Source organism: Pyxicephalus adspersus, chromosome 2 (genome assembly GCF_032062135.1).
Source record: "Pyxicephalus adspersus chromosome 2, UCB_Pads_2.0, whole genome shotgun sequence".
Taxonomy (NCBI): Eukaryota; Metazoa; Chordata; class Amphibia; order Anura; family Pyxicephalidae; genus Pyxicephalus; species Pyxicephalus adspersus.
The window spans coordinates 115838151-115851423 of record NC_092859.1 but is presented as its reverse complement, the minus strand read 5'-3'; the positions used below and the strand labels follow the sequence as shown (position 1 = coordinate 115851423).

At 37.4% G+C, this 13273-nt stretch overlaps 1 protein-coding gene across 1 annotated transcript in view; it reads right to left on the bottom strand.

Annotated features, from left to right (window-relative positions):
- Positions 1-2228: 2228 nt before the first annotated feature.
- MAPK8IP2 (mitogen-activated protein kinase 8 interacting protein 2) overlaps positions 2229-13273 on the bottom strand; it is a 42981-nt gene continuing 31936 nt past the window's right edge. Inside the window, exons 6-11 of the mRNA XM_072402005.1 lie at positions 12576-12745; positions 12224-12333; positions 10937-11047; positions 5330-5400; positions 4982-5080; positions 2229-4247 (exon numbers count right to left, since the gene is read on the bottom strand). Coding sequence (XP_072258106.1) covers positions 4175-4247; positions 4982-5080; positions 5330-5400; positions 10937-11047; positions 12224-12333; positions 12576-12745 — 634 coding nt within the window. The 3' untranslated portion in view covers positions 2229-4174. The remainder of the gene's footprint in view (positions 4248-4981; positions 5081-5329; positions 5401-10936; positions 11048-12223; positions 12334-12575; positions 12746-13273) is intronic.

Genomic DNA, 13273 nt, shown 5'->3' with positions numbered 1-13273 from the left:
TTCCTACACTTTTGCAGCATCATGTTTTTTGCAGCAATTGGGAATACCAAGCAGTTCCAGGTATCAGAAAATATGAAGTCTTCCAGCCAATTGCTGTGTCCACATGCTGTCACATGATCAGGTAATATCATTGTTGCAACCAATTTTAGGTTTGGCCAAGGAGTAACAAGGAGGGGGTTTGGGATTGGGACATGGTGGGTATATGAAGGTTGGGGATACCCTTTACAGAGACGCTGTCACTTTGACCTACAGGACACAGTAATGGTTTCTTTAAATGAACATATATTCATCAAAACCTTGGAGATGTAGATGAAGAATTCTAAAGATATATACCTGGAGTGAAAAATAAAATGCAGAACGTACAGACAATATTAAAAGGCACATTTGCTTTCTTTGCATCACAATTCATACTTAATATGGCCATGAGGTGTAAACTTGTTGGAAAGGAGCTTATATGTGAATATAAATGGTTAATATGTGAATATAAATATCTGATTTGTAAATATATGGATCTGATATGTGAAGGATACATGCATAAATACATAATAAACCGTAACAGAATTGTTTATTCACATTATTCCACACCCTAAAAGTTTTGGATGAATGTTCTCCAATTAAAGTAAACTAATGATGATAAAGTCTTACTATTCAGTTTTGTGATTTTGTGTTAATTATTATAGTTGATATTTAATAGCTGTATGATCAGCAATATTTTATAGAGGTTGCCTTTCATAAATAATTAACAAATACCTTCCATATAGGACAGTCACAAACTGACAATTTTCACGCCCTTAAATTATTCTCTACAACTTGTTACAGGCTTATTTTAGGGACTTAAAAACGTATTGCAAATTTCCATACAAAGTGCTAGGAGATTTTACTGATCTGTCTGCAGAAAAATTATTTGATTGGTTGGTTGCTTTTTGAACTATGGAACTTTGCACTGCCTCACTGAACAGGACAGTTGTTTTGTTGCTTTCAGAGATCCCAAGTAGTCTTCCTCAATTCTTAAAATTATTTTATTACTTGACTTCCTAATAAATATTTTGTATATGTCCCCCTTTTGAGCAACAAATACTAACAACAGTTTCACAAAACATGCTGGCTAACAGTAGAGGTGGACTGGACTTCCAAGGCTCTCACATTGCTAATTTTAGGGGCAGTTTGCATGACTTTTGCTGTTCTGCAGCCTCTTGTAACCCTTTAATGGCCAAGACAAACTCTGCAGTTATTTTTCATATCAAAGCACAGAAGTTAATGAATGTCTAGGCTCTATATTTTTTTTTTTTTGCTGTTTGTGATGAACTCACAGTGAGTTTTTTTTACAGTAACTGACACCACACTGGCTAATGATATGTTGAGACAAAGGTCTTTCCTAACTGCATGTATTAAAATAATGTACCTGTTCAGACTTACATACAAATTCAACTTAAGAACAAACCTACAGTCCCTATCTCATATGTAACCCGGGGACTACCTGTATACATAAATCTTTCAGAATAATAAATGTTCACATTATTGCACTTAAATGCTGGTAGTTACATAGTTAGAAAAATGTATGCAGGGTTGACGGACTGTAGTTACAAAAGCATTTATCAAGTTATTTTTCCTAAATTCTACTTATGCTCAAGATGTTCCAGCAGCCACTTAGGCTTGGGGCCACCTAGTAAAAGCTTTGGTAACCTGAATGTAATGTTTGCCCTGTGGTCCTGGCATCCACCCAGTGCACAAAGCAGCAGATATACTGAGATGTTTTGCTTCCATTGTCTTGCAGTGGTCACATATGTTCTTCAAACAGCATGTTGGGATTGCAGTAGGTGACTATTTTAGTGGCATCAGAGGGAAGTATTTGGAAGAAGCTGAAAATAAATATATATATATTGTCTAAATAGTTACTGGTATGTCCTGACTAAGGTAAGTAGCACTTTACTGAGATATTCAGACATATACAAATATGTTCCTGAAGATTGACAGTTACATATGAGAATATCTTACATATTTCTGTCTTACTATGCAGTGTCTATCTCCAGTTCTCAAAGCCGGGGTCTGTATACATTTTATTATTTCCCTGACAGCAGTAAATTTAGTAAGATTTGGTTTACAAAGAGTCAGAAAATGACAGTCTTGACCTGTATGTGGCCCTCGAATACCAGAATTGGACACTCCTGTGGTAATGGATTTCATGTACATGTGTGCCACTCACTCACATAAACACTAAACAACAGTAATGCAGCTCATTTTTTATTGAATGCTGAAAGGAAAATAAATGAGCCATGACATGAAAAATATCCTATTATCAAGTGTGATTGAATGTCATGCCTTTCCCCTCTGCAGCCGACAAGGTCCATCTTTGGGTTTTAGACAGTGCAGAACCTCAAGATTTCTTAACAAGAACATTGTAGACCTCATTTAAAAACTGTGTTGCCCACAGCCTCCTATCAGACGCCAGCAAAAAAATTCCCACTGTTAGTAACAATCTTGGGTTTGAGACTGAATGCTATTGGTGACTGCTTAACACTGGCAGTTTTACAAACGTTTTGTACATGATGCTATGTAGATATGTTCTACTCTGTGTATTTCAGATGTGCCAACACTGCAGATAAGGACTGTCTATGCAAACACTTGACCTAGGACTCTCAGCCTACACAAAATCCCCAGCAAGTTGAAGATTTTACATGAAAATGTTAACTCTCCCTTAACGATAAATCAATTCCATGAAAGTATTTGTCCATGATATCAATGTTATGACTTTATATGTTTCTCCATAGCGTCCACTGGAAGTGACACCCGTTGATATAGTGAGGGTATAGTCTCTATGCAATTAGTGTCTACATTCTCTTTATGCTGTACAGTCTGAATCTTCATGCCGTTAACCTCTTTACTGCAGGTTTGGCATAGAAAGGTCAGTGTCAATACAACAGTAGGGTATGACTGGCAGGTTCTAATACACATATACATGAAACAAGCAGAAAGCTGCTTATTTATCATTAGAAGGTAAGGGGGACAGTGCTGATCTTAACTAATGGAAGCTGGATTCCTCCAGAAAACTCACAGTGCACCAGGTTACAACTGAAATGATGCTTTTCTCTTCAAATACACCAGCTATCACACATATTTGTAACGGCACAGAATACACTGTAATGGCAGACGTTGTCACTCTCAGCAATAATAATATGTTTGACAAAAATAAGCAAGAAATTGATCATTTTGATGAATATTCCTCTACTACTGTCATCTAAGTGAGCTGCCCCTGTCCTCCTGAATCTAAAGCCACCAGTGGGTTCTAGGGATAATGGTTGGCCACACAAGAATGAGATTCAAGTTACATTTACGAGACAATGGATTTTAGCTATGGCAAGCAGAAAAAGACTACATAGTAACATTGATTGGAAAGGGAGAACTGTGAGTAGATGAAGAGATGAGCCTCAGCATACCGACAAAACCAATTGTCCATGTAGCAGAAAATGTAGGAGGTTTATTAATTAGAGTAATGAGCTGCAGTTTTGTCCGATTGTATATGTTTAAAAAAGGCACACCTGCACATTACCAGAAACTGCCAGGGTGTTTGCTAAAGAAGCTCTGTAAAGGTTCATGTACATGCTCTCAAGGTGTGCTCTAGAAAGGAAGCTAACATCAAACTCTCTGCTGGTCTGCAGTGAGGATTAGATAAAGTGAAGTGTGCGGCAAGGAATGTGGGTCAATTCAGGTGCTCTGCTGGTTTGGAGCCAGAAAGGGTTAACCCAATGTTCCCCAGTCTCTACTATAGGAGCTGTTCACTTTAGACACTCTGCGTTATCGTTCAGGGAAATTGTTAACCCAACATGCTCTACTGTCTGAAGCAAGAAATGGATTATTTTTAGAGGCACTGCAAACTTGGTCAGGAGTTAATGCAGAAAGATACAGCTAATTTACAGCAGGCAGAAAAGTAAAGTGAGAAGAAATAGAAGGATACAGGATTTTCTCTGCAGTTTGCTGTAGGAAAGGGGTTAATGTGAGATGTCCTGTATGAATGAAAATGATATAGTTCCTATTAAAGATTCTGTGGCTGGGGGATGTCAGGGTTCATGCAGGCTCATTGCTTCTGGTGTCCTGCCTCTGGTGTGATGATGACATTGAGACTTGTATATATATTTATACCCCAAGAATCCCACCCTTAATATCTACAACCCCTTGGTTACTCCAAGTAAATATCTTCTGTGGGGCAACTGAACTCCACGTGTTCCTGGTAGAATTCTTGAAAAGCTCGTCTAGAAAGAAGGAAAGAAAAAAAGAAGGAGATCTCAATATAAACATCTCACATTCTGATTGTGCCACTTTTCAAATGTCAAATAGATAACATGGTTTCCAGTCTGACAACTGACATCACATTTTATGTCTCAAAGTTGATGTAATACAATATTATTTATAGAGGAACCCTGGAAAAAACTTCTTCTTGTGAAAGTAATTAATATTTTCTATTCATTATAAACAAGCCTAAATATGTATATATGTATTGGCAGAAGCCCAATCTTAAATGGAGAAGTTTCAGTGAAATGTGGTGAGCCTGCATTTACTCGCTGGCCCTGATTCATTAAAGCTCTGGGCTGGAGAGGATACACTTTCATCAGTGAAGCTGGGTGATTCAGCAAAACTGGAATGGATTTCCTAAAAGTAATTTTGCTGTTTGTTAACAAATGTTTTCAATCCTGGACCAGATCCATTCCAGGTTTGCTGGATCACCCAGCTTCACTAATGAAAATGTATCTTCTCTAGCCTTTAATAAATCAGGGCCACTGTGTCTGTAACAGTGGTAAATTATTACCAAGAGACTAGTATAGCCTGTCATCTGGACACAGATTTTTTTTATTACAAACACACATACAAGTGAGCAAATTTTTACTATTTCAATGCATACAGATAAATATACTAAATAATGTCACCAGCCCATCCAGCAGTGGATGTAGAATGTGCTAACTACATGTTTGTTCTGCATCAAACTTACCCCACACATTCGGCTACACGTCGCATTGAATCCTGGGAAACAAAGACATGGCACGCAAACCGATTGAGAACAGGATGTTTCGTGATGAAGCCAAAATAGCTGGAGCAGCAAATGAAAAATACATTCAGAGTTTGAAAATGTCACATACAAATAAACTGCAATTATCCCCATAATATTCTGCTCTCTAAAAGTTAATAAATTAATTAAAAACAGACAAGGACATAAGAACCAAAAATAATGAAAAGAAAAGCAACAGAATCCCCATAATCTGCCTTCTACATTAGCACAAATCTAATCTGGTAAGAAGCACACTTATATCCCAGCTCTAACAAGCATTGAACTTCTCACCAGCTGTTACGTGGATGACAACCACAAAAGGAAATATTCTTCATCTGGAAGAAATGACTGCAGCGTTCATCCTGCATAACAACAAATCAGAATAATTTTATAAGACAGCGGATCTCTACAGTCAGTTACTGTAACTGTTCATGAAGCTGCGAGCACTGGAAATGACATCTCGTCCCTTTAATTACACTGGAAATGCATTTTTACATATATTTTTTGTATTGCTTAACTGCTTCTGAAAGTGTTAAAACCTTTGCTTGGTGAAATAAAGCATGCTGTTTTTCTATAACTGTACTTTATTTAATTTTTTCCCAAATCAAAAATGGTTGCTTTGTTTTCAGCTGAATGTACCATTCAACGTAATGCAATGATTTTAGGAGTAGAGGTGGAGATAAAAAAGAGAAAAACCTATTACAAAAAAATGAACAATAAGGTGTTCAATTACCATGATGCACTCCCCTTTACAATACTAATGTAGTACAGTCAATAATTGCACCAACATCAAAGCCATTGTGATGTTGTGTTTTACAAATATTGCGCCAAACATCTGCATTAGAACACTGCCTTCAAGACCTGACAATGACATGAACATCACCTATGGACAGTTGATCCAGTATTCTCTTACAAGGCTGGCAATAAAGTGCTCCATTGAATCTGCAGACACATAACAGCACCCATCAGACTGATGACTACTCCAGTACAAGGCCTCTTACTTGCAATGGTAGCACAACAACACAAAAACCCCAGACAGCTGACAACAGGTGCAGTCTTTTCAGACTTTATCAGACCTCCATTCCACAATGATAACACAGCAGCTGAAAATAAACTAACACAGCCTCCCCCCTCCCCAAACTAGAATGACAACCCAGGGACAGCAGGGTGACTCGGAGTTTAGCACTCTGGCCTTTGCAGCACTGGGTCCCAGGTTTGAATCTCGGGAAGGACACTATCTGCATGGAGTTTGCAGGTTTCCTTGTGTTTGGGTGGGTTTCCCTCTGGGTATGCTGGCTTCCTCCCACAATCCAAAAACATGCAGTTAGGTTATTTGGCTTCCCCCAAAATGAGGTTAGACAGGGTTGTGGAGTCGGTAGATAAATCCGCCGACTCCTCAGTTTCTGGTACCCTCTGACTCCGACTCTCCAACTCCTCTGTTGCAGGGTTTCTCATTTTATCTTCACACTTTTGCATTCAAACTTCACAAAAAAAATTAGACCCCCTAATTATTCATCAATTAATACATTTATTATAAGAATAAATATACCACAATAATTTTACCATAAAAGTTTTTCTCAAGAAGCATTAATAAAAATATATGAAAATAAATTGATGACTTGTCAGTTATTACGTTTTTTACTTTATATAATTTTAAAATTAATATCTTTATTTCAGGGATTTATACTAAGTTTTAAGATATTATTCAATATTAATATTATTATTATTACAATATTATTCATCTTTTTATCTTTAAATGTATTAGCTTGATATTTAGTATTGCACTTACCCTTATGGCCAGAGAATTAAGTAATCCAGAATGTCAAGAAGTGGTAGACAGTTATCTGAATGGAAGCGATTCCTCCCAGATAGCAATGGTTTTGGGTTGTAATCATACAACCATAACCAAAATTATTAAGACCTATGAATCTTCCGGTAGAGTGGAAAAATTACCAGGAGGAGGTCCTGAGAAATTCTAAGTTGGATCCAGCCCATAAGGAGGAGTTACACAAGTTTATGTCTGCAGATTGCGGAATAAGCTCCAAGGAAATGAAGGATCAATTATTTGCCAAATTTTTTTATTAATGTATATATTTCAACAATAAATAGATACATTGACAAATTCCTATGGTCATTAAAAAGAATTTTTTTAATTTCTGCAAGGCGCAATGATTCACACTCTCTTCAAGAAAGGCTTAGCTGTGCCAACAAAATCCTTGATCTCATTGCTAAGGAAGATGGAAAAAAAATCTACTTTCTTGGTGAAGTAGGTTTTTAACATCTCAATGAAAAACCAAAAGGGGAAAATCGCCTATTGGGCAAGGGGGGGTGCATGTTGTGGCTGGAGTGTGTTTCAGAAACTATTCAATTTGTTGTGTGAGGGATAAAAAATGGGAGCCTCCACTTTAAGTCACAAGCACAAGCATTTAACCCCCCTAGCGGTAATCCTGAGTGTGACTCGGGGTAGATTTTACCTGCAAATAGTGGTAATCCCGAGTCACACTCAGGGTAGCTTTACCCACTTACCTTGCTCTGTTGTCGTCCCCCGTCATCCTGCTAGTCCCTGCAGGTCCTGGGGACACGTCCTGCTCCTCCAATTATCAGCCGCGCAATGCAGAGATGTTCTGCGGGGTCTCCTGGTGAGGTTGGTGCATTTGTCGGTGGGGGCGGGTGGATTGGCGGGAAATTCAAATCATTTTCTATTGGATTCAATGCAATTAACAGATTTTTGTGTTTTTTTTAATTTAAAGTTTAATATTACATTAAATTTATTAAATATTGGACATATTCCAGTAAATTATGCCTAAGAATTACAGCTTACAATGTAAAATTAATATCCATGCAAAACAAATGTAACACTTTTTGCATGGAAATACGGACAGAATTGGAATGCTAGGGAGGTTATTCAAAAAGCATTCCTTAATTTTATTGACGAGGTTTTGAATGTTTTTAGTGAAAAGGGTGTTCAGCATGCCATCCTTATTATGGATAATATCCTCTTTCATAAAACTAACTAGGTAAAGAGCTTGGTTGAAAGTAAGGGACACCAACTCTTATTTTTACCACCATACTCTCTATTTCTTAATCCTGTTGAGAAAATGTTCTCTAAATGGAAAGAAGAAGTAAGAAGAAATAGGCTAATCAATTCAGGTGCTTTATTAGAAAGCATCAAGAGTGTATTTTTTAAAAATAAGTGAGCAGGATTGCATAAATTATTATACAAAAATGTTTAGCTTTTTGCCTAAATACCTAAGAGGAGAAAGCAATAATGAATAATAAATCATTTAATTAATATTACATATTCTTATTTAAGGTTTTTTGAGGAAAACTTTTTATGGTAAAAATATTTTGTTGTATTAAATTTTATAACAAATTTATTGATTTATGAATAATTAGGGGGTATATTTTTTTTTGTGAAGTTTGGTTGCAAAAGTGTGAAGTTTGAATGCAAAAGTGTGTAGATAAAATTACTTTTTGTTCTGTACATAATCCTGAATACAATAATGTGAATGTCAGGTTGTAAAATATCTCAGCCGAACTGCACACTAGTAGAAATACAACTATGCACTGGCTTTTATTCTTACATCTAGACTTTGGTGTCAATGCACACTTTAATATAGTGTTCTCCATTTTCAGAATGATAACATAAAACTGGCTAAACTAATGCCACTGCTCCCCTATTCCCGCACACACACACAACGCAGTCCCCCGAAAAACAGAATACCAGCACAGTAGCCCTCTTCCCCCAGACTGAGGATGCAATGCACATTAATAACACAGGACCCTCATTTCCAGATGGGTAACACAACATACACCTCTCTGGACTAATATCATAGCCCCCTCCACCTGACACTGATAACCCTGATAATTCCCCTACCCCAACTGGATAACAAATTACCTCCTAACTGCTGATACAGTACACCCTGAGCTGATAACACAGCGCCATTTCCCATACACCAATATTTGAACATGCTCTCCCAGAAGACAAGACACAAAATCTCCTGGCCTGGACTGAATTTATAGTTCTTCACTTGCCTGGGCTGATGGTATAAGCATCTACTGCAGAACCTCTATTTGGTTTACCAGAGATAAGGGAAATACCTTGACCTGCTGTGATACCCCATGCAGCAAGTGTGGAGTTCAATATTCCATTAGCGGTCACTGTACTCTACAATAATAGTGCAATGTTATTATTCTGCACTTTCAGTTTGTCATTATGGGTTGAACCACCTGATGTTAACCATGACTGCTTTTCACATAACAAAAGTTTATTGGATTCTGGCTCATTCATTGTTCATTTCTAAAACTATCACAGCTTCTGAAAGCCCAACAATTTGATTTGTTGATTTTTTCCCCATTATTTAAGTAAACTTGTTAATTCAAATGGTAAAAAGGTATCACCAAAATACAGTTATTTTGGACAGAGATTACCCAATACATACAAGCTGGTAACTATCCTTTGGTCTAGCTGGTTAACACTGGTTATTTCTACTAAGGCTCTACCTATCATTTTGTTGTTTTATTGTGGAAAAAAATATCTTTCAATGGAAATAAAATGAAACTTTTTCATACTAAAAATGAATAGTTAATTCCTCTTTAGGTCTTTTAGAAGTAAGATATAATCAGCTAATTCCACTGATTAGGTTACTTGCCAGTACTTTCTAAGATGTACGGCACCTGTGCCATTCAGTCACCAGCCCCTGTGATATGAGAATATGCTTTTCCTGGCTTTTCAATGGTCTTTGCCACTGGATGGCCAAAGGCAGCAAATGGGTAGAGCAGGGGTGTCAAACTCAAATACACAGAGGGCTGAAGTTAAAAACTTAGAAAAAGTCATGGGCCAAACTTTGAAATGTATTGAAAAAATTTAGGAAGTTTTTCCTTCTCATTAGATATAAAACATTTTCATATAGAAATAAGGAGTTTTTGCTTAACATTCAATCTGGAACAAGCCTATAATAGAGAAAGAGGCCTCAGAATTTTTTAAACTTTTATTTAGGAAAAAATCTTATGCCTCTTTCTCTATTTGTAGTCTTAAATGGTCTCTTTGTAGCCTTCAATGGTAACCTTTTTGCACAGGCTAACAATAATATTAAGAATTTTCTTCTATGAAAAACTGCATGTTACTGCATGTTCTTCTCATGTGTTCTTGGTTCTTCTTATTGACATTAATTGTTTTACTTTGCCAGAGAATGCAATGTGAAACCAAATTAATTGCTGCATTCATTTGGTTTCACATTGCATTCTCTGGCACAGTAAAACAATTAATATAGCAAAAGCTCTATGATAATTACTGATTATTGAGCTTACCTGTCAGTATAAACTCTGCGGGGTCCGCGCATAGGCTGCTGTTCATTAGACACCAGTAATGCAGCTACTACAATTCCCGGCATAAATTGCGTCTCTAAAATGTGGGGCCACGCAAAGGCAGAGAGGCCGCTGGTCTAGAGACGTGAGTGATGCCTGGAATTGTAGTAGCGGCATTGTACTCGCTTCTATAGAACAGCAGCTTACTATGAATTGCAGCTGGCCCGCCGTAACTACGGATTGCAATAGCAGCAGGCCAGCTGCAATTCATATTAGGAATTCTTTTGGGGGCCAAAAAAAAAGGACGTGACGGACCAGATTTGGCCCGCGGGCCAGAGTTTAGCACCCCTGGGTTTTAGAGGGTGATGGAAAGGAAGTGTGAAAAGGGGGTTTGTAGTTTTCTCAAATTTTAACTTTAACTATCCACTTCAAGTGCTTTAGTTTAAAGTGTTAACACAGGGATTAGGGGAGGGAAGCAGGTTTTGGGGTGTTTTTCTGCTTGACCAAAGTCTTATGTTTGGTATTTTTTACTAATGAATCTTTTTCATAAAATCCAATAAAATAAAAAAATATTGTACAATATGTTGTTACCTCTGGCCTGTCATTTCCTCTTAGAATGAGCTTGACACCACGCAATGAAATCTCCAGTTCACAGCTGGCAGGCGGTCGCAGGTGTACTGTCAGTTTTCTTGCAGTTGCAATCTGAGACAATGAGAAATATCGGTCACACAACAGTCCTTCATAGTTGCTGGTATATAAGCTGTATTAACCACCTGAGCGTTACACTGAGGTCTAGATTTCTGTTCCAAAAGCGTTACAGGTTTTCATGAAATTTTTTTTTTTAAATTGTAGACCTGTAACTTACAGAAATATGTCCGAACAAGGGTTCTAGTAGATATCATGAATATAAAAAATGTTTGAAACACACAATCACGTAAAAAAAAAAAAAAATTACTTTTAATAAAATTAAATAAAAGACACATAAATCAGCTTAAACAAGAATACATAAATAAATGAAAAATACTGAAAATGCGATAATTCGGTATACTGTATAGTAATATATTTTTCTAAAACACCTCCCTAGTGTCCATCACATACCTATAGACAAAACCACATAAATATATTTTCTATTATTTTGTATTGGATTGGATATGGGAGTTTGTATTCAATCCAATACAAAATGTGTTTGAATGAGTTTGAATTTGAATTTCCCCCACACGCGCCGATGTCTTCGCCGAGGGACACGCACGCAGGGAGAAGCCGGCCGGCTTCTTGTCTTAGAAGGCACCCGACGCTGGAAGGGGAACAACGCTGGATGATCAGCCGGCCGGCATCTTCTTCTCCGCCGGCTGGCTGAAAACAAGAAGCTGGCTGGCGAAACAGAAGATGCCGGCCGGCTTCTTACCTGGTCCCGCTGGTTCTCGGAGAAGGCATCCGACGCTGGAGAGGGAGATCGACGCTGGAGGACGACGCTGGAACACGAACACGACGCTGGATGAGCACAGCGGGACCAGGTAAGTGATGATTTTAATATAGGGAGAAAAGTTTGGGGTTATCGAAAATAGTAACTTTTTTTAGCCCGTACCAAGGTCGGGCTTATCGGTCAGGTGGTTAATCACTTCATACAATGGTAATTCAGCCTGTCAGGTAATCCTGTACTGACCTGGTCATGATCTACACCTCAATGCCAGCTGTTTCCAGTCCAGAAACTAAATTCTTGTAATCAGTAATATCAATATACTCCAAAAAAATTATAATTTCTTTCCATAATAAAAACAATTTTTTTTTTAGGTGTGCAGTTTTACAAATAAGATTATCACAGTCAGCCTCTATATAAAATTGTCTGAAAGATGCCATCAGCATAAAAGAGTGTCTTACCTTCTGCATTGCTGCACATAGGATACCATTGCCTTGATGATGTGGAACTTCCACAGAACCTAAAAACTGCACATCAAATGTCTGGACCCAGGGAGAGTTTCCTTTGAGAACTGAAGAGTAATTAAACAGATTTGTTTACTGTGTATGATCTGCTGGCATTAAAGCATGTGTACAATAAATTCAAATAATATTATTAAAAAAACAAAAAAAACAATTAATACATAAATGCACACTTTACCTTTAATCTGGTTAAACAAGTACAGAAAAATATTTGTTGATTTTGCTGGAATATTTTGTACTCCTACCTTCCATGTTAAAAAAGACAAAGAGAACTCTCCTTTAGGATGCTTACCGACATTTTCCTTTACAGGACAGACAACCTCATGGGCATAAAAAGAAGGAAAGATCCCCCTCTCTCCTGTCCTCATGTTATAGCCGTGACACCAAGAACCATCCTCACATTCCACCAATAATGGGTCATCAACATCCAGTTCAAGCTCATCTTCATGACGAGGAATAAACCTAAATAAAGGGCCACAAACAGCAGAGGTCAAATCTATGTGGTTAGTGACTTATTTGCATATTTTTTCACTTATAAATATTGAAAACTCAAAAATTGGTAATATATGTAATTATGTTCCTATACCAAAGTCTAAGTGAAATATTTGATTATGGGCCTGATTTATGAACTCTGGACACATGGCAACAAATAAAATTCTAACTTTTACCTTGCTAAGTTGCATTGGCAAATGACAGCTTGCATTGGTGATTTGCTACAGACAACACAGACCTCTTTGCAAACTGCATTTGCATTTGATGACAAGTGGAGTAATGTAGAAAACAAGAAAACGATAATGCCCATAACTGAAATTAATAATACTGAAGTTCATTTATAAGCCACTTTTAGCTCAAGCTTCATTACCTATAAGGCTAAGAAGGCCCGACACTATTTGAACGCTTATACAAGTTGGCTGGGCATGCCACAGAGCCACTAAGAGGTCACACCAACTTGTTCTAAAGAAAAAAAAAGTGTCTATAACTCTGTGAATG